This window comes from Cygnus atratus, chromosome 24, assembly GCF_013377495.2.
Source record: "Cygnus atratus isolate AKBS03 ecotype Queensland, Australia chromosome 24, CAtr_DNAZoo_HiC_assembly, whole genome shotgun sequence".
Classification (NCBI taxonomy): domain Eukaryota; kingdom Metazoa; phylum Chordata; class Aves; order Anseriformes; family Anatidae; genus Cygnus; species Cygnus atratus.
Window position 1 is genome coordinate 5,132,275 of NC_066385.1, and position 26,193 is coordinate 5,158,467.

The following is a 26,193-nucleotide window of genomic DNA, read 5'->3' on the forward strand; positions in this document are numbered from 1 at the left end:
GACAAATTCATACCTTGCTAAAACTAAGTGTTTAGTACAAGAGGTTTGAAGTACCATCAGTGCAATAAATCTGAAAAATAGGTTTTATTTTTAACCAGTGGTATTGTGACATCTTATCTGGCATAACCAATTACAGCAAAATTCATGGATAGAAACAAAATAGCAGATCTCTTCTTTGAAGTGCATCCTCCTGTTCAGTCCCCAGGCAGCTGAACAGCATTGCACTGCAGGTAGGGAGTGCATGCCACATGGGCTCCCCTTAGAGTACGGACTTTGAATGAAACATTCCCACTCACACACACGCACAGACACACACGCGCACACACAATGTCTATATTTTTTAAAAAAATCTGTAGCAATATTTCCGCATGGAATCACACTGTAGCATCTACACATAAAATGGCTGATAAAAATAATCTTGCTGTAGGTTTACAGAGTATATCTACATTTTTCATTTGAATACCTGGACTGCCGGTCCAGCAGAAAAGGGAGGTTTTTTGTCTTGATTTTGTTGGTCTAAGGAGAGTTTTACCCCAGAGCATGGCACAACTCTCTGTTCATCTCACCCCAGACTTTTATAAAGTGTTTGACCTGAAGAGATCACTGGAAAGTAGCCTAGGAGGAACTGATGGCTTTATTTTTTGTGTCCCATCCCTTTGTGCTGCCTCTTCAAACATGTGGTAAAAACACTACAAACAGTTCTTCTCCATCCCATAGGTAACAAGAATACAAAATACTGCAAAAGCCCTTCTCCTCACATACACGGGTATGCTGTCTGCACAGGATGCCTGCAACAGATAAATGTCTTAAAAAGGTCTCCTCCACAAGTCCTAAAACTGGGCTCCTGAGCTCCCCAGGTATAGTTCTAGCACACAAAAATGCTGAGAAACCTCCCTTCTGCCAGTAGCTAACTCTGGGCATTAAGTTCATGCAGAGACCTGTAAAATACAAAATATTTGAACCACGTTTGTATTCAAACATACTCCTTTTTCCTGTTTCCTCAAGCAGAGATCGACCTGCTAAAAACAGCCAAGAAGCTCTTATCAGAGATGGTAAAATATCCTCTAGTAAATGTTAGTTTTATATATATAAATACTTATATTTATAGATATAGACAGTGAAAGGGAGATTGTGGTTTTATGCATGCTTATTTCTTTGCTTTGGATTCCAACGTTTTTAGGAAAAATTCTTTTCAGGAAATAACTTAAATTCTGGCACAAGATGCCATAGTTGTTTCTTTGAAGAACATTTTTTACACTTGATCTCATGAGAAACCCTCCATCCCAATCTCTCCTCCTCTGAAATCAGAAGATCAGAACTAAAGAAAAGGTGTGTGTTTCTGTGCCGTATATTTTATCCTTTCCTCACCAAAGCCTCCACCACGGCAGGTATTTCACACCGAGCTGCAACACAAGAGGAAGGATGCTGTGATTTCATGGCACTGGCTGAGGTACTCAGTGAAACTGTTCACTAACGATTTAACTGCCCCAGTGCCATCCCCAAGAAGTAACAAAAAGTAAGCAGCTCTACATGCACATACAGCTACGACATGCAAGAACATCCAATCCCACCTTTCACAGAACAAGATACACAACGTGTGGCTAGCAAGAATCTTCTCCAGCCTCTGTCTCCTGAGAACTAATGCTGGGAAGCCTCAGAACGAGAAGAGGGGAAGAGGCAAAAACACAGAATACCCAATCCAAGGCAAGATGCTTTTGCCTCGGGAAGTTATTTCCTGAATACACAGAGTTCATGCCTGGCTATCTCGGAGCCTTCACCCTGAAAAACAGCAGGGTCAGATTTTCCTCTCCAGACTTTCTTTCCCCTCATTCCCCATTCACTTAAGGCACAAACTTATTTACAGTTTCAAACAAAACCTTTTCACGTTCCAAGAATCAGTCATCAGAAAGCCTGTATGTTCTGCTGTACCAGGAAGACCTGGATGTAGATCAGCCCCCCGGCATGGAACATGGACATCCCTCAACCTTACCCTCACTCCTGAAGAAAACAGAGGAGTCTCTACGCCTATCAACCAACTTCCCTTATTTTGAGGTTACTTAATTGTAGAACAACTGATAAATGGCAACGATTGCAACCAAACTTTGAACGTCACCTTCCCCACCTTGCCCCAGCAGCGCAAACTGTTTGAGCACTGTTTCTGTGGAGGACTAAAGAGCAGTCAGAACAGGTCTTCAGAGGCTTGCCCCAGGCTGTACACAGAATACAAGAGCATGCAGCATGTTTACATAGACTCAGCTTTCTTCCCTCCCCCCACCCTCCCCGATTCAACACACACAAAACCCCTCCACCAAGGAGAATATTGTGACGAGGCACTTGAATGATATTTGGAGAGTCCCTACGAAAAGGCCTTCCCCTCACAGTGAAGTGGGACAAACAGAAGAGAGCAGGTTCTCAGGACTCCATCTCCTCTTGGTCAAGCGGTGGTGGCACAAAGCTGATTACTTCATCGTAAGTCAGGCCTGGTGGGAAAAGTGGGAAAGAAACTTAATACGGATTGCTAAAGACATCCCTCACGTCAGAAAACCTGCAATGATCGTAAAGGTTCTTTCTAGCAGCATTAAAAAAATCAACTAAGTTTTAATTAAGAAAAAGAAAAGAATGGATATACTATCTCCAAGACTAATACACACAAAAGATACTTCCAAAACATTGACATGGATGCAGCTGAAAAACAAAGACATGAGCAACCGTGCCACCTACATGCTTGTGTACTCCTAAGTAGTAATTACCAAGGACTGTGCTAATTACGTGCAGTGGGTGATAGATTCACTCACTGCAAGGACCTCAGAACAAACAGTGTCCACATTTTTTTTTTTTTTTTAAATCAGCTTCTTTTGCGCCTCTAACTAGCATGGCTGAAACGAACTGCAGCTTATGGGATAGACCACGAGAGAATCAGGCTCCCTCCTGTCCCCCAAACTCACTTTTCCATTCTTCAATCTCAAGTTCTCTGCTTTCAAACGACTGGTCATAGGGGTCTGCCACTGGTTCATCGTCTGGGTCATGGTACTGAGCAAAGTAGGCATGAGCCAATGCTTCTGCTGCAGTAATTCGCTTGTCTGTATCCAGTACCAACATCTTCTCTAGCAAGTCCACAGCTGCAAAAGCACCAAAAGAGAAAAGAGAGAATTTTACATAGTGAGCTGTGCGAGCAACACTGTTCTGAAACGTAGTTCATAAAAGCCCAAGGTGTATGAGGAATATCTAGTTTCTCAGGAGGTACCCACCACCCACAATCGCTTCCCACGTACCCTACAGCCCACATGTATTTTGTAAACTGAAAAATTGCATGCATCTCTGTTCTGACCTACTTCTGCAAGCAAATCAAAACTTTAGGAAAAGTCTTAGTATCCCAGGACATGCCAGGTTCAGCTCTGGGAAGAGCACATTTAAAAAATAAACAAACAAAAATAAAAGAATCAAGCCTTACCTAGTGGATTGGCACCAATAAACACATTTTCAAAGTTCATTTTCGGCATGTAAGACAAAGACTGGATGTAGTTTCTTGCCTGTGGAAACAAATACTCCGTTAAGTATAACACAATCGAGCCACCAAGACAGAGTACATTTCAATCATCCTGAAGCACAACTTATTATGGTCTGTCTCCTCACTTTGCCGCCTCTTTTCTTATTCTGATACTTACTAAGCCCATCTTATCCCTTCCCAGCTAAAGGCCACTCAGGACAGTGGAGCACGAGCTGACATTACTTGGGGTTCATGCAAGACTGAGAAGCAAAGAGGTGCTGCAGGAGCTGACTGCCTTGGAGTCCCGACAAGGCTGCGTGCAGTATGGTGTCTGCTGGTAAGCCACACGTTTCACGCAGTGCAAAACCAACTCACTTCCAGGTTCTCCTGAGTCTCAGAAGGCTGTGGTTGAGTATGCACTGTCCAAATCTCAAGTCTTCATTTAGTACAAGAATCTCGCTGAAGAACAAGTAGTTAATCGCCCACCCCATGCCACATGCGAGCACATCATTTATAGAGGCAGCAAACGCTGCAAGTGATGACCTGCCCTGCAAACCACCCCCTCATCTGCTCAGGTCTCACCTCATGGCTGGGCATCCTGTTAATGAGATATGCAGGGGGTGTTCCCGTCAGACGCATGATCTGCTGAAGCTGGTTAATATCTTAAGTGCCTAGTCAAGGGCTTTGTTAAAAACAGTGCAAAAACCATTTTAAACAGAAAACAGCTGCATACAAAGCATCTCTTCTGCCAACCACAAGGCACATGCCAAACAGGCAGGGTCTACTGTTTTTTTTTTTCTCCCCCCTCAAATACTTGTGAAAGTTTAGCAATTGCACCAGTGAACACTTAAAACAATGGAGAATTATTAAGTTGGTAACAGCGTCAATACAGAAAGGAGTATTTCTGTCTGCCATAAGTAGCATTACACTACAACATGGTTGCTTTCACATTTCCCAGCAGTTTTAAGCCACTGGAGTAGACATTTTATTTGGATGAATCTACTCCTCAAAAATTTTCCTAGGCTGCTGCAGCTACATAAAGCCTCAGGAAAACGAACAAAAATTAGAACAGAAACAAAAATCATATCCTCCGCACTAGTTACCAGCTTTTTCTTCCTGCAGAGAAAGTATTTAAGTTTCATGTGGTGCAAAGTGAAATCAGCTTACAACTAACACCTCCTTCTAAACAGCTTTGAATGCACTTTGATATGTGGGCGAAGTGACAGAAGGCAATAAGTGCAAAATTAGCAAAACATTAGCATTGCATAAGACATAAGAGTTAGCTGATGCCAGTGAACAGGACAGAGAAAGTAAGAGGATACCAAAGTAATGCAGCAGAAAAACAAATACAGAATTTCTTACAGTGACACATTTAAGGCCCTCAAATAGTTTTGCTATCTCTGTACAATGGAAAAATTTAGTAGAGACAATACTTTATTGCATTTTTAAAAAACACTCTTGATTTGAACCTGGCTAAGATCAATTATTCTTTTTATTGCACGATATTAAAGAAAAAAGATGGTTTAAATCTTACACATACAAACTAATCTTTTGCTTAACCTAGCCAACCTTTAAAGCTTTTCTCTCTCACTAATCTGCTGTACTTCAAATACCAGCCTACCCTTCCTCAGAGTCCCAAAAGGTCAGCTCACAGGCAGCCCGAGTGACCTGCGTTAATCATTTCTACCATTCCAAGAGACGCCCCAGGATGTTTGAAATTGGTGTGATATTCGGTAAATCTACCAATCCATTCCAACCTGCGCTACTTCTACCTTCCTGAAATGTAATTCAAGGCTAACCTCACATTTACCGTAAGTGTTACACGAGAAAGAACATGAGGTGCAGCACAAAATTATCTTACTGCTCTCCACCACGCTGACCCTGTTGCTTAACAGAAACAGCACCGAGCGACTTGCCGAAGTACGTCATCAGTTACCTGTAAACGAGTTCATTGCCCACTACAGATTGACTCGTTAATCTGTACTGTTACGCCATCCTTTGCTCTGCCTTTTATGCACTTTACTTTCAGTAACAGGTAAAAACGAATGCCATTTAAAACTGTCTTTGCAGAAGTTCACAATCCAAGATTAAAACAATGAAGACATGGCAATATGGCTGGAAGTAGATGTCGCCCTTTAAAAAGGAGGCTGTAGAAAGCTTTTTGTGATTATCTTGACAAAAGGGCCCCATACACATAAAAACACCTAAAAGGCATTTTAGCTCTTATGCTACAAAAGCCTGAGATGGTTGCAGCAGTGTTTCAGGAATTAATCATACTACAGAAGGGACTGTGCGTGTCTAGAAGGTAACACTTGCTCTTGTTCAGTTTCCCTCCCCAGAAAGATCCTTGGGTAGGCAATCTGGAGAAATAATAATTGAGACAAGCCTCAAGTTCTTAGCTGTGAAAAATACTTTCCCAGCAGCATCTGATCATACAATATATCACAAAGTATAAACCCACAAACTGAAAAAAAAAGTCACGAAGCAGTAAAAACAGAATATGGAATGAAGAAATCATACCACAGGCAGAGTTAACAGAAATAAAGATCAGATACACACAGCATATGAACTCAAAGCCATCCAAGAGTGAAGAATGACAAAAGAAAAATACAAAAAGAAATCTCAACATATACTACAGACAGACTACAGGAGGGCAACACACAAACTTGGGACTTCCGAAAGGGCAGATATTACAATCAAAGTGTAAACTCACAGACTCTGAGGAGATTTTCTTCAAAAGCTCAGGCCCTGGGGTTCCAACGAGTCTCAAAATGAGCTTCAACTGATCAATATCTAATGATGGACCATAAAGGAAAATGCTGGGACAAATCAAAATGAAAAGCGCAAAATATCAGCCTATTAATGTTGAAAGTTAATGCCTGCCAAGGCCTCAACTGAAAAGCTATTTTAAGCAAACTGTATTCATTCTTCTCGAACAAAATTGCATACCCACTTATAACACAGCTCCATCTGTATTAGATTGAACAACTCGACTAGCAATGCACCACATGCATCGAGTTGGTCACTGCATCCCTACCCATCGCGGAGCACAAGTCCAAGCTTTTTGCCCCACTGGCAAAGGATGGCTTTACATGCTCACTTCACCCTGTTAGCCCCACACCAAAGTAGAAGCAGTCAGCAGGATTAGGCTGGATTAGTGACAGACAAAGCAGAAGACTGAAAAGTGTAAGCACTAGTATTGAGAAAGTCAAGGCCTTTTGTGAACACCTTACAAGATAATTCAGCCACGCAGAAAATTTGAGAGTTAAGAACGTGACTGGACCCTGCTCACCACCTACAGCTTTGCTGCGGTAGGGATTTTTGGCATCCCTGAACCCCTCCTCGCACCCACAGCAGCCGCTGGAGGATGGGGCTCTGCGGCCGACAGAGGGTGCTGGCTCCCTCCAGCTGCTGCAGGGCAGGAGGCGAGAAGCACCCGAAGCACAAGGTAGGCTCAGATCTAAGATCTCTCCCCTGTAGAAAGCTCTCGGGTCACAGCACTGCAGATGCAAAGAGTGTTTTAATCCAGGAAAGAGCCTCCACAAGGCCACTTACCATTCTGAGCTGCCCTCTTAAATAGGCAGAAAAAAAAAAAAAAATCAGTATTTGGGATATGTGACAAAACACACACTCGATGAAAAAACATTAAAAGACAGTTATATGTCTAAAACTCCAGATAGTAAGGAGGTATCTTTTTAAAATCATTAAAAGAATAATCTCCCTTCTTCTCCAAGTTATCCTCCGTGCTGTCCTTCAAACCCCACTGGTGATTCCAGACTGTCTGTAATGTTTATATTTGCCCTCAAAACTCTATCAAGCTAGTTACAAATTTTCCTTTCAATAAAAGCAGTCTATATGCCAGCTAATGTTTTTTTTTTCCTGGGATTAATGTCCTCCTGATGTTTTCAGATGCAGGTACAATTCCTTCTGAGAACATCTTTTAACTCACAGACTACTTATGTAAAAGCATCTTTGCACCTACCAAGGGACTGGTTTGGGGGTTGCTTTTTCTTTTAAATGCAGCGTTCCTGTGATACTGGCAAACTGTATACGAAGGAAATCGCCAATACTTTGCTAAAACCTTTATCTTTTAATGGAAATCTTGGTTTCAAGTTTTCCATATAAAATGTAAAGCCCCTGGAAGCAGTACTTTGTCAGAACAGCTGAACTAATTTCTCACTTCTCAAGTTGCTTGGCCAACTCCTACCTACTCAAAACCTCAGAGTAAATCTAATGTATCTAACGGGATTTAGCTTAGCAGCTGAATTGCCAACTCCTAGTTATCAATGCTTAAATGAAATCACTGTATCTACTGGTGTAGGAGAAGGAGCAGGGGTGCTACGCTAACCATAATTAGCTCATTTAAATTGGATTTTCCTCTGTGCCACTTAAAACAGCCCCTATACCTTTTACTGACTCTTGTGAAAGAAACAGTTGTGCAAGTTTAGGACTGCCAGCATCCCTCAGATGTTACATCTCACACCTCAGTTTAAATATTTAAATTCTTTTACAGGTATTTAATGTCGTGTACATCAGGCATGCCAACAGTATTGTTGCCCAGTTTGCTTTCAGCTCTTTTCCCCAGGGACAGCATGCTATAGGAAGATACTCGTGTAATGTGCTTCAGTGTCTTCTCAGATAAAGAAAAGGAAACACAGAACGTGTCACCCACACTGCTACAGGCATGCCAAAACTGAACCGCTACATCTAGTTTTATGTCTGCAATCCATAACTTGCTGAATTACAGCGTTCATTTAACTGCAGGGCCTACCAGGTTCTAGGGAAGCGAGCCATAAGCAACTACAGACAAGAGAAAACACTTAGTAAATACAAAGCAAAAGAAAAAAATGTGCATGGAGAAGGAAAACACAGCATGCAAACCCCAAATGCCATCACCAAGGTACCCGCGACAACTGACAAGTCTCAGTGATTCTGAAATTCAGAAAACGATCTTCCATCGGCACGAGTAGCAGGCATTGCAAGACTAAGAGTTTATCCAGGCAAAGCAAAGGACAAAAGTTGATTCAACTGCCACCACGGGCAAAAACGGGATGCATCAGAAGAATATGTAATTTCAGACTAGCTGGTTATGATGAAGTTCCCATACTACTGAACAAAAATAATTAAAGAAATATTCTTCAGAGTTTAAAGGGAATACAGTCAACTTAAAATACACAGAAACGCATAGTTGTCTAAGCTAGTACAAAACATTCAAGGTTTTCTTATTTGTGCATTATCGTTTTAATACCAATTGAATTGTCAAACAAAAGTCAACTTTCCTACTTATGTGTATGAATCATTCATATTACAGGAGCTGTAAAAAAAATCAGGAGTATACACTTTTAACAGAAACTGATCTTTGAATACAATAGATAAAAAGAAAGCCCAACATTAAAATCCTGAAGGACTCTGATTTTTATTACCTCACTTTTTGTCTCTAACTAGTCTTCCCCACAACCTTTTCCACCTCCTAGCAGAGATTTGACCAATATTAGAAAACCACCTTTCATGCAAATACTTTCATTCGTAGATGACAATAGGAACAATTCAGTTCGTTTACACTCAGTAGAGTTAGAAATACTGTAATAACCCTGCAAACTAAGCCCATATAGATCACGGTTGTTTTTTCTTTTTCTCTAAGAGTATCCAAAACACTTGCTTTAAGCCAACGACAGCCATGTTCAGGATCTCCACAGATTAGTTCCTTCAAGCCTTCACATTAAATTCAGCATTAGTTTATCAGAGACATAACCATCATACAGAGTGTCGAAGACCATCAGCTCCAAATACAACTTTGTTACTTACCGGACAAAATAAGCTGTACATTTTGCTTGTTCTGAAGCCCATTACAAGTAATGGGAGCATCTCTAAGCCTTGTAAAGTAATACCCAGTGGGCTGTAAATAACGTCACATCACTTCTGCTAAATCCTTGGTGAAAGGGAGCAGTATTTCAGTCAGAGAACCACCTGAATAAGAGGATGATTGTCCTGAGCATACTGAAAAGGCACTGCTCAGTCATTGTCTATTTCATTTAGGAAACGTGAAGCTATAGAGTTGAGAAAATTATTATCTTGACACCAAAAAGCAACAAGAATGTCAATTTTCCCAGTTGTTGGAGGGGAGGAGTTTCCAACTTCCTCAACACCCAAAATACATGGTCACATTGCCTTCAACTGGAATACAAATTCCCTAGAACTGCAGTGGATTTGGACATACCGTATCCTTGGCTACCAGAAGCATGGTAAATACACTCAGAATTCAGCATTCCAGTTTGCAAGCAAGTGTGCAGTGACACCGCAGGAGCAACACAGACCCCAGCACATCTGTGGCACGAAGAAACTATATCAAGAGACCAGAAGTACTCAGCAGGATCCAGATCTGGAAAATTATTAAAACTTTCAAAAAGAAAAAAGACAAAGAAAGAAAGAAGAAAAAAGCCTACCGTTATCTTACTTCTATTTCTTTTCTTTAGATGTCAGCAAAACTGGAGTGGAAGCTGATAGCTTGGTGCCTTTCTAGATTCTTGGATAAGTGTAAGATGCACAAACAAGATTCATAACCACAAACGCTGCTCCCCTTACCATTCTAACCTCATGACCAAGCAGCACGCACATTACTTGAAGTAGGAACCAACCAAGCAAACTGTAAGAACTGTAAGTACTACAGAGTTTCACCTGGGATAGAAAAGGATTGAGCCTAATCTTTGGTAACTTAACCAATTCAGAACAGAAAAAGCATTTAAGTCAAAAGCATTACTACCGTTTACAAAAGAAGTCGAACATTTAGCGTGAAGAATCACAAACATCTTTAGGGAGATCAAAGTTATTTACTTTGTCACCTTAGACTAGTTGACTAATTTCTGTCTTAAAAGCAAACTTTATTTTGCTTTGTGGATATTATTAGTTATAGCTCACAGCTAAAAACACAGCTGTAGAACAAAACAGATCTTCCAAGCCTGAGAACTTTCTTCAAATCATAAAGAACACACTGTGAGACATTTCTTATATGTTTCAAATCCTATTAGGAAATATCTTATTTGCAAGTATCAAGATTTTTAAAACTAAAATGTCACTGTTACTAGGATGCAATAACATCAATAGCTTAAAGAACTTTGCTAGTATTTTAACAAATTAAATTCTTAATTTTTTCCCCTTGAAAAAAACAAAAATCTGCTTACACCAAAATATAAATGCTAAATCAGCTGACAGAAAGTAACTTTTTTCTAGCTTCTTAGCCACTTTCATGTTAGTCTGCTTCTATTCCTGACAACAGGAAAATATGCCAGTTAACTAAACAGTAGAGTACAGCGAGTTCAACAACTTTGGAGAGAGATTACAGAATGACAGGCATAAAAAGAGAAAAATGATGAAGCTAGAGCATATCAAAAGGAGAGATGAAAGCGTCAGAACTGTGTTGAGTTGCTCCCCCTGCCAGAGTTTCGGAACCTGGATACCTTCCAGAAGTAACAGTACACAGAAGGCCAGCACTTCCCGCACTAAGATTTTCTTTTAATCAAATGCTAATATATTTCAATTAACGGACATAAATACTAATAAATTAACAAAAGATAATAAAATTAACAAATTGAAAGAATTAAGTTTAATAAAAGGTGGGCAACATTATTTTCTCTTGCAAAGAAACCCCAGTTTTTAGGCAATGAAACATCTGAGGTGAATTACCCCTGTAAGTCTGTTCAGCCACAAAACACACGTTCTAAGTACAACGCTTTGCATCAAGTCTCCTGGGGAGAAACACCACCAGCTCTTACAAACTGCTTGCTCAAATTTGCCAGTGTCCTACCAAGCCCACTTTGATACCACAGAAATAATTTGGAAGAGATTTTATTCAAGTTTGAGCTTTCACATCAATACAAGCATACAGTGAAAGAAGGCTCGCAATCTGTTTACGCTCAAGCATGGAAGTAGAACCTAAACATTGCAGAGCAGTTTGGAATGAGATCCTTGGCACTAAGGAATCTGCAAACCCACTGCTTTCACAGCATACCACCAGGATACAGAAGAGAGGCCAGACGGGATGCTTAACATTTGCTAGAAATGTGAAGCATGAGAGGACTCACAGCAGACAGACTACTCCAAGCAGTTATTTTCTACAACCTCAAAGAAAAATAAATTTAAATAAACTAAAAAAGAAACTAACTCCCAAAGATGATCAACACAATTCTGGTCATGCTAATAGACAATAAAAAATAATAGATTTGCCTCTTGCACTTTGCACACTGTGATGATTTCAGAACTCACTTGTTCTGAAACAACAACTTGTTTCCTCGTGAAGTACGTGAAAGTGGAGATCTCTAACTTCCATTTACAGAAAATACATTACTTGTAAAGGATACGGTCTGTACCAGGGAACAACGTTCTTCCAGTCAACAGTTCAGCCATAATGCATCCCACTGACCAAATATCAACTGAACAAAATAAAATAAAAAAAAAACAAAAAACAAAAAACATGAGGCAGAAAAATAAAGTCTCAATACAATCACCCTATCCAACAATTACAAACAACTTTGTGCTTCAGTAGCCTCACGGTGTTGAAACAACCTGCAAGGTAGCTGACACTGTTCAATAACCACTTGGCTAAGACTTGTCCAAATAACATAATACTGCATCAGGCAAGTTTTCCTTCCAGAAAGTAACCTGCATTGGACACCATAGAGCTAGGGAGCTATCTACAAAGCCAAGGAGGAAGAAACCCATTCAAGACTCAAAGGAGTAAATTTGTATATGATCTTACACAAATTCTACCCCAACAACCACCAACTATATTACAGATACAAGACAAGCCCACATACGTGCAAGAGGAATAGAAAAAAGACGAAAAGTAGTAAGGTATGAAACCGGAGTAACACATTCTTTTTATTGCTACATATGCACCCATGTACTAGAACTTCCTCAGTATTTTTTCCTCCTTTCTGTGCCTGATCTGAAAGCACTCTAGGGAAGCAAGGTGCGTTGCTGGGAAGCTATTCAGACTGGCAGCAGGATGTAACAAGGAAGAAGTGGCTAAAAAGAGAGGAAAGGAAGGGACATTTATATGCATTTTTAGCATTTCTTCACCCCATAATCGCAGACATTTTTAAAGTGCATTTCCAGCAGCTTCCTAGAAAGGCATCTTTTCCTTGCTCAGATACACTCCATTCACTCACTTCAAAAGCCACTGTGCTAGGAAAAGTAAGGGACAAGTGTTGACAATATTTTCCTGATCGCAATTTCAAAGGTTCAAGTTAAATAAGTCTTGTGCATGTTATCACAATGATTCATAACGCTGATCCAAGACTGCGGTTCAAATACTATTTCTGTGCCTTCTTTTAAATCACCCTTACTGGAGCGTAATTACCGTAACTGTCAATTTACACAATCAAACGGAAAGGAACATGTACATAGGATGACTTCCTTTTTTTCCAGGAATTCAGGAACTGAGAAACCCTTTGTTAGTAAAACGCGCTACCTGTCTGGTTGTAATGCATCCAGTTCAGCATGATCTCAGGAGCCCTGTACCACCGGGTAGCCACGTACCCGGTCATCTCATCATCTGTGTGTCGAGCCAAGCCAAAATCCAAGATCTACAGAACAGAAAAGACATCCGCCAATTACTGCCGTGCTACAACGTCTAGTTGTTTGCTGTAACTGCTTTGCAATTCTTGGATTGGGTGGAGGACGAGTGGTGCAACTGCGAAAGTGAATTACGAAATTAAATTTCGTGACCTGTTAAAAGACACCAGCCTAGAATAACACAGCACTCAATCAGAATTAGATCTAGTTATCTTGTCTCTAAAACAACCACGTCCAAACTAAAGCTATTAACTGTTCACTTTCAAAGTGATTCATTAAAAACATGAACCCACAGAGAAGAAACATGAATTCTGTATAAGCATCTTTAAAGCCCTTTATGTCTGGGAAGGACATGATTAGTTTGGTTCACAAAAGTATTTCTGTAAGACAGAAAAATTAATTCCCCCTTTAAATCCAAGGGACATCCACAATGCATTCACTCAGATCACGGTCAAACTAGTCACATGGGATTTAATTACCTTTAGCTCACAGTCTTCATTTACAGCTAGATTACTAGGTTTTAAATCCTAAAAAATTAAACAACATCAGCATTAATGGCAGTATATACATTGCTGCACAAGTCTAAAGTAGATAAAAATGTAAATGCAAGTACAAAATAAGACTCCAAGTAGTTTTCAACTCTCTGTACTCAGGAAAATAATTTTATCCCAGAATCAACTCTCTTCTGCTGCATGCAGAAGTGTCAAATACAAGCAAAAATACATAAAAGGCTGACTGCACCACAAGTGCTGTAGATGCGTATTTAACAAATAGAGAACTTATTTCAGAAAGATACAAGCCAAACAGAGACAGGAACAGAAACTGAGGATCTTGAGAACCACTCCCATTGCTAAACTTTTGACTGTTTAACAAAAATAATTCTCAGAAAATTTCTTCTCGATTCTGTAGGGACTACATTGTAAGATTCTGTGTTACATTTTTAAAATGCATTGGTTCACTGCAGGAAGTAATCTCATGGTTAATACTCACTCTGTGTATTATGTCAGCTGAATGGATGTACTGCAAGGCAAAATGACAAATTTTATTAACAGTCCAAGTAGCCTTCTTCTCATTTCCTCACTAGACAACACTGCCCTACCCCATTCAACACAATAAAAATGCAACAGCTCGTCTGCAGGAGGAACCAAGTATAGCATCCCTAGGTTTCAAGTACATAGGTATTGCACTTGCTCTCTCCTTAGGAACACCCATGAGCACTGCTACCATGAGTGAAATGAGAGAAAAAATGAAACTGAAGAAATGGAAGATTCATAGTCAGGGCAGATTAAAGAACAGCACCCTACATAACTTCCCAGACTCTGTCCACAGGAACGTACACAAATATCTTCTGAAATTATACATAGCTTTACCGTTACAAAGCTCCAAAGAGGAATGGAAGGAAAGAATAACAATAAAAGGTTATCCTACAATCCATTAGGAAAGTTACAGGAGCCCCTCTATGCACTCATATGAACCTCTGAGGCTATGACTTTCATCAAGAACTTGCACTTCCCACTGATGAGCTATCAACATTCGGGCAGCACAGCTGCAGGTACCTTCAGCCCCCGAAGAATTTGGTATATGAGGAACTGCACATGGTCATCTGTGAGTTTCTGGCATTTCACAATGTTGTTCAGATCTGCTCCCATAAGGTGTGTCACCAAGTACCTGTGAACAAAAGGAAACAGGCTATGAAGCAATCTCTTCAGCACGATTAGGATAAAAATTCCTTATGAAGCACCACTAGCAGGGCCGCCTGTCCCAGGCATGTTGCTGAACAAAATATAGTCATGACACACTACGTGATGTAGCAGATTAGTACATCAATTCCTACAGCGCTGGTTAATAAAACGAGTGAACAAATTGGAAGAGTGGAATAGTGTAGGATGTTGAAGTGTCTTTTGCGTTGTATTTCACAAGTTCTTGAGAATAATGGCAGACAAATTAAGGTGACAACAATTCCTGTAATAATCTGGGAGAGGTATGGGAGATAAAAAAAGATGTTTTGTTGCAATCTTCAGAGAAGTTACCTACACATCATTGAATTCTTCTAGTGACTTGGCAGGGGTGAACACATCCAACAAACCAATAACCTAGAAAGAAAAAGGTAAAGTGAAAGAGCTGTGAAAAACATTCATAGCATAACATGATACAGTTAATAAGGTCCTTTGTGGAACAGAAAACTACTCATTCCACTAGACGTTTTATTTCCAACTACACGAATCATTCAGATGTAGACAAATTAGTATTCAAACAAGATCAGACACAAGCGTACATTCTTGTGTATAAAAACATTAAGGTCAAAATACATGCGTCTTTTCACACCAGCCGTCCACTTAAAACATCAAATGGGAGCCACAACAAATCAAGACAATTCAAGGCAGGTGTAAACACTGGCTTAGAATACCTTATTTCACAAAACGACTGAAATTTGCTCTGGGAATGAATGAATGAAAAAACACCAGACAGAAATCTGTTTGCTTCCTGCTAAATCCTTAGTTATACCAGTGACTGCGTCTTAAATCAGGCCTAGGAGACTGTATTTTTCCCACGTGTACTGAGTAAGGATCTGCAGCACAAGCAGTGAATAATAATGACTACACCAGAAAGCGAGTCAGGAAAACAGTGCAATGCAAAGAGGACCCGAGTTTCACACGGAGCAGACAGCTTCACACTGTCTCTTGTATTTGCTGCCCTACGAGCCTCTATTCCACCTTTCCTTTTCACACCTAAACTGTTCTAATAGTGAAGAGTAGAAGGGCATGTATGAGCTACTTCGTGGAAATGAACAGCTATTCCTTATTAACCTGGAAGTATCTTCTAGTCATTTAGGTTTAATTTAGAAAACAACCCAAATCTGGTCCAAAATGTTTGAATTTTCACTATGATGTGCTTTTAAACCTTCTTTTCCTTCTCTTAAGAGTATATTTTAGTTGGTGAAAATATGAGACAAAGACACAGGTTCCTTCTTCATATTTGAAGTCTGAATCTCACCCGTCTTGGATACATAAGCATCATGAACGTTTCAGCAATGCTTCAAGTGTTCATATGAAGCTAACCACTCCTGTGGTTCCCCTTCAGCACTTTTTTTTTTTTTTAATCTCATCATTTACACTTGCCAAGGATGTCAGAGCCAACTGAGTTACATTTAAGCCAGTAACTAAAGCCAAGCGTTTCAGGGAAGCTAGACTGTTTTTGGAAAAGAGAACAAGCAGGTAGGCAATAAAAGCCTCTGTCTAATCTATGTTATACATTCTAGATTACATGTTCATTGGGGAACCTGAATGAACGCTTTTCTGCCTCTCCTCATACACATCACAACTCTGTTTCTGGGCAAACATCATCTTCAAACTATAACATTCACCCTACATAATAATTCTCATGTTTTCTTTCTCCGGTGAACTCTTCCGTATCGGTATTTACAGAAAAATGCAACGTTATCAACCCAGTTTAGCATGAGAAGACAAAAACCGACCTTGCCACCTAGACTTCAACCTTTTCATTTATCGTTTTTATCTTGCTACACAGTAAAGCTCACTGTCACGCTATCCGTATCTTTCATCAACAAGTTTCGCGAACACAAATTCAGTCATTTTGCAGCACGTCACTGAGTCAGTTTTAAGGAAGTGTGGTCACCAACAGATGGAGAGCCCCACTCCCAAATTTTGCATACCCCTTGCAGTGTTTTAGGTTGTCGCAAAGCTTAAAACTTCTTCACGTGACACAAGTCCAAGTTTGCTCACATCTGCTCGGGGCTGTGCTTTACGCAAGCTAACGAGGCCTCGTGGAGCCTGAAAGTATTACGCAGCCATTCTGGACTGCTCTGCAGGTCCGTTTATTTGCTCAAGATCAACATGACCAGACTCGATACAGCACACAGAAAACTACCCTGTGCTCAGGCTCCTTAAAATGCCATACATACCAGATATTCTGTGGTGTTCTGCGCCGTGCAAAACCCCGTCTTCTACCTCCAACCTGAGACCTGAACAGTCAGTGCACTAGCACTACCAAGCCTGTCGGAACTGGCTCTAAACATCCCTGCATCTGCAAAATTTTAAACCACAACCTAGATAAACGTCCCACAGACGGATGATGGTATGATGAACTGATAACAAATATTTCTATATATAAACAATTTAAACAACATCCTTTTATCCCTTACTCTCGAAGATATATAAATAAATATATATACACATGCCCATTGCAATGCTAACATCAAAAATATTAACGAATACCAGACATAGAACTGTTGTAGCACCAAACAAATTTCCACTGTTTAATAGTATTAGCTTGGACAAAATGGATCAATACTCTGATACTCATTTATTTAAACATTCATTCGAAGCTTTCCTCTGCAACAGTTTGGAGAATATCTCAGGTATGTGAGAAGGTCCAGAACAACCTCCAGGGGATGGATATTAAGCAGGATCAAATGCTATCTCTACCGTTAAGACAGCCATATCACATAGAGGCACTGAGAAAATGCTGTTGCAAATAGCACAAACATCTCAAAAGTTCTCATTATGTCAGCCACGCTAGAAATGCCAGGAAGATTTAAGGGATACCACCTGCTGGCTGCGGTGCTAAGAAGCCACAACACACAACTACCGTTGCCACAAAAGACGGAGCTCTGATCAGAGCGTCCGGGGAGAACCTTCCAGTGAAACCAGGCTTGTTTGTTTGTTGCCTTAGATAAAAGTAGGCGGCTTGCTCAGCCCACTTGTTAAACATTATTTCCCTCCTGCTAAGCTGGAGTTTGCTTGGACGAAAACCAAGAGCCTTCCTTCCTCTAGGCACTCTGACAGCTCTACAGAGGGCAAGTCATGAGACTTTTTGCTCTGCTGCAGGCAGTATTTGCTCCTAACAGCATACAGAATTAATATGCCAGTGCCTTAAATACCACAAACACACAATTGTTCGGCCATTTTCTACAGCAAACTGAAGTTATACTGAAAAACGATTAGACAGCTTATTACATAGTTCAACGTAACATCTGTCACACTCTGTTTCATTTGTTCCCCTGTTGATAATGGATGGCTTGTAAGAAAAGACACCTTGATTTCCCACCCCCACCACCCCCTTTATCCTTATCTTATTTACAGGAATCTAGTGAACATCTATCTACTCCATCCCCTTCTGACATGATGGAAATCAAAACAAGTAAAACCCTCCAGAACACACCAAATCTTGATATATATGTATTTTTTTTTAATAAATACTTAACATCACAGCAATTACAGCTTACTGTACACCAAGAGAATGGACTGATAGCACCTGTGTCCTAAATCCTTAGCAATAACCTGCTAAGCAGAAACTTCCACATTACTCTAGGAAATCTTAGGCTTTTTAATTCAGAATTGACCAAAAAAACCAAACACCACCACCACCGCATGCTTTTCTTCAACCATAATCCCTTGGAAGACTGCAAGCTTCATATTTAGTTTTAGAAAAACCTGTGCAAGGAGATCCTTAAATTCAGCCCTGGTGGATGCTCACTGGACAGCCCAACTTCTCAGAGCATCTCCCTTAACTTACATTTTCATGTTTCATGTGCTTAAGTAGTCGCAGCTCTCGGTAGGTCCGCTTGGCATGGATGATTGACTGAAATGGTCGGGACAGCTTCTTTACAGCCACACGCAACCCGGTTTTTGTGTCAAAGGCAGAGCTACAAAAAAGAGTAATCGAATGGTCAAAGTGAATAATTCATAAACACCCCCAGACCCAGGTAGCAACTCCAGACAGCAACTACGTGGAGACTGAGTCTCGGTCAACTTGATTTCTCCATTTTTTCAATGAAAATTATTCCTAAGCGTCCTGGTCCACAACCTCCACCCCAAACTCCCCCACATTTATATAACTGTCGGTTTCTACAGAAAAGGTTCATCAGACGCATCTTGTTCACATAAGTAAAGGGAAATTAGTATATTTAAAAACTAACTTTGCAGAAAAAAAGGACATTTTTATAATTTCTCCGTCTAAAAGACATTTGTGCTTTTAAACATAAATAAAAGCATGAAACTCTGGAGGGAAGGAGACTCCTTGCAAATATTATCCGTATTCTTAAACATACTTTCATAAACCACACTTCATCACAAAATAATTTGCTATGCTCAAGATACCATCTCTGATGGTTTAAGCCCATACAAAAACCCAAAGCCTGCTCCTAATAAAAGCCAACTACGATGGTTATTAATCTCAGTTGAAGCCGAAAGTCAAACCTGTTAGGTATAGCATATCTAATCCCAAATTCCTGTTACACAAAAATGCACGTGAGTAAATGATATTTAGCTGTACATTACCAAAATTTGTCCCTTTAGCAGAATAAAAGAATTAAAATAATGTTTCTTCTTAGAACCCACGAAGACCAATTCCATTTATTTGGCAACTTGTAGTGCAGTTGATAGAAATACTTTCTGCTGTAAAATCATCCTCTGGAGAATCATCTCTTTATAAAACTCAGAAGCAAAAGCTTTAAACTTTCGAAGCAACCAAACACTTAAGCCCATGAAGACGTATGTTAAACTTCTGACATGCTGCACAGATCTTCCAGGGCTTAGGGCTTACGTTTAAGGAACCGAGGAAAAGCAAGCATTTAGCTGTGAACTAAATGACTCCTCTTTCTTCTCTTCTTTGAGGTTCTTATCTAAAACCAGCTCTGGTTTGTCAAAAAAGGAAAGGGGAGGAGAAGCAGAAGATGTGAAATCAAGGTTATACTCGATACAAGATAACCAACAAAGGGCAAGTTTGGAAGGGAGGAAGTCAGAAGAGCAGCATGGGTTGATTTTCCTGCTGCACGCTGATTCAGGCCGGACTCCTGTTTCCACTTAAAGGCCAGTATGCACTCGTTTCTGATAAGCATCAAGTGAAAAGGAAAGCTTCACACGTATAAGCATGAAGTGTGAAGGACCTCAACTAATAGGAGGCCCAAAGCCAATCACAAAAACGGTCCTAGAACAACCCCACAACGCACATACAAGAAACCAAAGCCCATCTGAAAAAAAAACATAGCTGCCATTTATACTTAAAGCCATTAATTGGGATTTGTTTGCAAAGAGATAACTTATCTCAAGGAACTTGCTATATGATGTTTACAAGATCTAGGAAGAAGCTTGTATTGCGTTTCCTGCAGGCTGCAATCCTTCCCCAGGGACCTGCAAAGAACAGAGAAGCTCGCCGCGCACAGCGGCCGAAGGGCATCTCCTTCCCTACGAGGGACACCTGCACGCACAGTGCAAAGAAACCTCTGGAAGAGATACGAAAACAGGGCCTGGAGGGAGATCGCAGCAGCACCAAATCGCCACAGTTGAATTTCTGAAGCCACACCGTGCTGCCTAAAAGGATGCCCAAAATCGCTGTTTCTGCACCAGCGTTATCCTTTACACCTCGCTCAGCCTGGACAGGTGGAAGGAGCCACGTTCGTTTTGTAACCCTGCTTTCAGATGACCTACATCAAGTTTTCATCTACCAACGGAAGGCTGATATTTAAGCTGCAACACTTCAGGAACATAGAACGCCTTTTTTAAGCTTCACATTTACCACTTTGCAAAGTGCAAGCAAACCTAATTCAGGCTCTAATTATATGACGATATTTTAATGATGCTCAAGGTGTTTTCTAGGACTTGGTGCAGAAACGAGATTAGTCATCTGAATTCAATACAGGCTGTTGTAGATTAGTCACGAAGCTCCACCAGCTTTCAAACACCTCAGGTGCAGAAGGCGGCGTGCACCATTTTCTCTTTCATCTCCAAGAGAAGGGGATGCCCCGCACACCGACAACCCTCAGAGCCACCGCCCACGGTCAGATTTCCCTCCTGGTTCCCACACGACTCTCTAAGACGACTTCGGAGCCACCAGAAACAACACAAGCTACTCGGGAGCCCAATGGAAACTCGATTTCACCTTATTTTTAATGACATTTTTGGGGTCGTATCAAATCATCAGCTTGCTGTAGGAGATTTACAACCTGCAAGGAGACCTGCACTCCGCAGAACCGAGAAGTTATTTAACCAGCAGTGACACCACGCACAAGTCCAGGAGAGAAAACACCACATTACTTTGCGTTTGCAATCTAGAGTTACTCTCAAAGTCAGAGGAATTCTAAACTTGGTCATATTGGAGGCCTAAAACCTGCTTCCCTACAGATAAAGGCATGCCGAGTAATTTTTTGCCAATACAGATAACTGCCTGATGGCATTTACAAGTACAGAAGACGGAGCTACACAGCAGGTGTCACGCTGCAGAACATTTTAAAACACACTAAGCTGGCTTTCAGCACAGCCTTAAAACAGCTGCATTACACTGATCGTATTGCACCTAAAAAAGCCCAACTGGGAAAAACCGTGTGATCCATAGTTTTAAATCCCTTATAAAACAAGCTCAACACCAATTCAGAATTTATCACAGCTTCCACAGTTTATGACTCGTTACACAGCACTGCAGCACAGCACATGCACAGCATCTCCCTCACTAAGTGAGCTCCACCTCCAGTCCTGAGCCACCCTGAACTGAAACCAGGGCATAAGAGCTGGAATAAAGCAATCACTTCACGGAACCTACCCACTGACTCATTTTACATCTTCTTGGAAGTAACATCTGTAGCAGTCTGAGAACCTAAAGCACACGCAAAATTACTTACAAGTCCAATACATTCAGACATTAGATAATCACAGTGCCGATTTTGGTGCAAAAACCCTTTTGCTAAATGGCATGCTGCTCACGGCCAGTGCCTGTGCAAAGACCCGAGCTAACTGAAGCATTTTGTTGGTACCCTTGGAGTTAGCTCCCGTGTCCCCAGCTACAGACAGAAAAGCACAGTTTGCAGTACCCAAGAGCTTATCAGCAAAACCAGTTGCTTCTGAGACCCGTCTATAAACGCATGGCAATCGTTTACCCTCCCAACATACTGCAAGAAGCCGTAAATCCTCCTCTGCTGTGCTGGGTTCTGCTGTATAAAAGCATAAAAGCTGCAGCAAAAATCTCCCTCTAGCAAAGATGTGCTCGCTCCCACTTCATTTCTTAATCCACGAAGTTTCCAGCAGGTTCAGCCTTCACTTTCAGAGCTCTGCTCCCTGCTCCTGTGCGTGCCCATCTCCCACGCGATCCCTCCTCGCGTGCGTTCTGCTACCGCCACCTGCGCGGCTGCTCCATCCCACTCCCTGCACTGGTGTTCCCTGCAAACCACTGCTCACGTACCCACCACACCTTGCAGGCACTTCCCCGGGCTGCACACATACTTCAGAGGCACCTGCACACCTCGATAAGGGATTACTAAGCCTAAAGACACACATTGGTTAAAAAGAAGTACACAGAACTGCTACGAAGGGGATGTTTAAGGTTTAGTCGTTTCCTCCAGAGTCTTATGTCTTAAAATGTCTTAAACCCACAGTATCTTTCCATTAGTTTAAAAGTAGGGGAATTATGTCAGGGTCTTCCTAATACTCAGGAAATTCAGAGTCAGTGGTGGTAAAACTGCAGAGAGAGGGGGAGAACAGCTACACAGCCTGGCAGCTTACGAACAAGAAAGGCTGGACGACCTTTATGCAAGTTTCTGAGGAGGGGTGCAATTCCTTTCCAAAGGAAATAAGGTAACACAGAGAGCCTGCAAAGCAATTAAACCAAAAGCCTTATTTGTGTGTCATGTTGACACCTATGCACAATAACTGTTAAAAAAAATAACACAACAAAAACCACCATGAATAAAATAAACTCCTAGGAGCACACCAAATCTGCCTTCGCATTTGCGAAGCTGATGGCGAAGAGCACCAAAACACCCGCTTGCTTAGCCCAGAACCGGCTGAACTGCAGCCGCTTGCAGAGCCTTCCCCCGGCACAGACGAGAGGCGCAGCGAGCCTCCAGCGCCACTGAGTCACCGATCGATCCCGTCCCCATCCCGCAACCTCCCGCTGCGGCACGCCGCACCCCCCAGCCACCTACACCCCTCCTTTTCCTTACACCAGGTGTACTGACCGGTGCTTCGGGAGCCCACGTGCTTTAGCGCAGACCTCGTTACAGGTTTTGACCAAACCCTTTCCATGCAAGAGACTGCGCTGCACGAATATACAGAACTCTGGCAGGAACAAATGAAATATCGTTTCACACAACAGATGCCATTGCAATTGTTACGTGACTTCAGAACGAACAATCTGAGCCTACATGGCATGCTTCTCGACGGCTTGGCACTGCTGAATCCCTACTTGCAGCTCCTTACGTTTTCAGTTTTTCTAGACTGAAAGATACTCGAGTGGGATGTTTGAGTCTCTTTCTCCCAATACTGCACACAGTATTCCAGAAAACACTAGAATATTTGCTCTAACTTTATGTGTGTGCTTTGGCTGCCTTAAACTGCCAGCACAAAATGCCTTTCTCCATCCACTGACTACACAAAGTCATCTCAGAACACCCTAATATATATATAAAAAAAAAAGGCTATTCTGGGTTGTACTTATATTAGACATTTAAAGTAGATACAGCAGATACTCCATAATCTAAATGATTCATTTGCTGCCTTAATTATTTTATTTTTTTCTTCCACTTTCCAGAATTACCTCATTTTTAAATCCCTCATCTTGCCAACTAAATAAACAACAAAGCATCTCTTTGCGTTCTAATATAATAATGCTGTAGGCAGATAGATACGGGAGTATATTTAACCAGTCAAAGGGTGGTTAAAACCCCACAATTTCCTGTCCCAATACAGAGGTACTCCAAAGTCCAAGTCTGAAATAAAACTGGTAACTTATTCCTGGAGCAGGAGGGGGAGGGAAAAGAGGGAGAAAAATCTGTAAAGGAACAGAGAGCAAAGCAAGTCATTGTAGGAACATCCTAAATACTATGCATCACCAGTTGCAGCTTAACAACATTACAGATCAAAGAGAATTATATATGCACGGCTTTTTTTTTTTAATCCAGACATACTTGCTATATTACTAGTCTTCCTGAATAGTATCTTTTCTGAAGCACGTTTTCAGTAGAACGTAAAGAAAACCATCAACAGGGACTGCGCTAAGGCTCATGTGCCACATGTCCGCGACTGCTTCCAATACCAAATTGTTTCATCGGGGCTGAACACAATTGCACAATCTTTGAAAGTTTTGACACAGCAAAACAGGAAATTCATGATGCAAACTCTTCAGTTATTGGTTGTGAAAACAAACATTGGAAGTGTTACACACACACAATAGAGATTGTGAGGAGGGGGAAAACTGAAGGGGAACGGGCGAGCCCGTGTAGGGCCAACCTCAGTTACAATGGCCAAGGCACTGAGCAAATCCATTTCCGACTGCACTCGGGGAGTTATGTAACTGTGGCACTTAAAGGGGTATTTATCAGCGAGGCCTTTCTTTCACCAGAGCTAAACCCTTCAAATATAAATAAAAAAAAAACTCAGAAAGGCCATTGCTTAGCCTTTGTCTTCTGTGGCATATACGCAGCTATATATGCTCAGGGCACAGCAGCTTTAAGAAATGCACGTGATTTAAGCAGAGCTTCCTGACAATTTTTAATAGCTAGCTAAAGAGCAGCAGAGAACTTCACTTCTTCAAAATTGCAGCACATGCAAAGCAACCTTTCTTTTTTTTTTTTTTTTTATTACCAGAGGCCAGTATGCATTGATCCTTAAAACATAAATGATATTCATGATATGAATTTGCACATTATGTTAATGAAAAATAGGCACGCCTGCTCAAATACAGCAGCACAGCAGACGTACAACCATTACGCACTCCTATTAGGAAACTCTGATCACACTTTGACAGAGCCAGAGGACAGAGAATAAAAAGCAGAATGCTCATAGTGTCGAAATTTCTTAGTAAGAGGACACAGCGATCTATTAACACTTACATACACCTTTATATACGGCTGCTAAAGCCTAAACGCCAACCTGATTCAGACACAACCTCGTCTTTCAGATTAAATGAAGTATGCAGCCCAGTTGATTCACATTTAATGATCCAACATGTTTCAGCAGAGGAACTACAACCAAGGCATGTGTTCATATTAGGTAAGCGTTAAAGACTACACTGTGAGCTGCAAGCCCTGCTGAATGCTGCAGCCCTGACACCCGGACGCTGCTCTTCCAGGCTGCACGCTGCAGTAATTCAGTCATTGAGCACAAAAACAAGCTCTCCTGCCTTGGCCTAATATTGCAAACGAAACAAGGCTTGCAAATCCGCTGACAGAAAGCCAGGGATGGGCACAGGGCCCCCGCAGCCTCCCCTCCACCAGCAGCTTCCAGCTCACAACGCAGGGGCCTGGCGTGTGAACGCATCCTGCAAGAAACTGGGTCCTGAACGAAAACTGGGACGAGAGCTGCCGGGCTCTGCAAAGCGACAGGGGCCCTGTCAGGCTCTGCAAAGCGACAGGGGCCCTGCCAGGCTCCATCCCCTCCTCCCCCTGCCAAGAACTGGGGAAGGCAGGGGGGGAAACGAGCCCGTGTGAGCTCACGGGGGGGGGGGGGGGGGGGGCTGGGCTGTAATTATGTTCCCCTGCAAATAAAAAAAAAAAAAAAAACTGTTTTAGTGCCACCTGCCATGTGGTGCAATCCCCGGCGCATTCCAAAGGCGAGACGTTGGCTTCTCGGCGGTTTCGCTGTTGAACCGAGGGGGGGGGGGGGGGGAAACGGCGGCGGCGGAAAGCCGGGAGTGGGAGAGGAGCCCCCCCACGGGGGGGGGGGGTGGCGACCCCTATCCCCCACCTCAGCACTCACCAGACGGAGCCGTAGGCCCCGGAGCCGACCGGGGAGAGGTTCTGGTAGCGCTCAGGCACCTCCCACACCGTCTTGTTCAGCTCCTGCCGGTAAAACTTGGGCCGCTCCTGAGACATCGCGGCCGCGGAGCCCGCCCCGCCCGGCCCGGCGGGAGGGGGAGGCTCTGCCCGGGGCACCACCACCACCACCACCACCACCACCACCACCACCACCACCACGTCCAGCAGCAGCAGCAGCAGCAGCTCCTTCCTTCCTTCCTCCTTTCCTCCTCCTCCTCCTTCTCTCCTCCCGCAGGCGGCAGCAGCGCCGTCCCCTCACGCCGCCGACCGTTGGCCGCCGCCCCGCCCGCTCCCCCCTTCCCTCAGCGGCTTCTCCTCCCCTCGCCTTCTCCTTCTCCTCCCCTCTCCTCCCACCTCGGAGCCTGTCACCGCC

At 42.1% G+C, this 26,193-nt stretch overlaps 1 protein-coding gene across 2 annotated transcripts; it reads right to left on the minus strand.

Moving 5' to 3' along the window:
• Positions 1–68: 68 nt before the first annotated feature.
• MAPK14 (mitogen-activated protein kinase 14) lies at positions 69–26,166 on the minus strand. 2 transcript variants are annotated; one of them, XM_035561524.2, is made up of 12 exons: positions 25,762–26,166; positions 18,593–18,722; positions 15,092–15,150; positions 14,614–14,725; positions 14,048–14,077; positions 13,537–13,584; positions 12,954–13,068; positions 11,842–11,913; positions 4,070–4,149; positions 3,452–3,530; positions 2,946–3,119; positions 69–2,480 (listed from the first exon to the last, which is right to left on the minus strand). In XM_035561524.2, exons 1-12 carry the CDS (start codon positions 25,875–25,877, stop codon positions 2,413–2,415), a joined length of 1,083 nt encoding a protein of 360 aa, XP_035417417.1. In that variant the 5' UTR covers positions 25,878–26,166; the 3' UTR covers positions 69–2,412. The 2 variants fall into 2 exon arrangements, with proteins under 2 accessions (XP_035417417.1, XP_035417416.1); XM_035561523.2 differs by lacking the exon at positions 4,070–4,149 and adding an exon at positions 6,201–6,280 and having other exon boundaries at positions 25,762–26,142.
• Between the last annotated feature and the right edge of the window lie 27 nt (positions 26,167–26,193).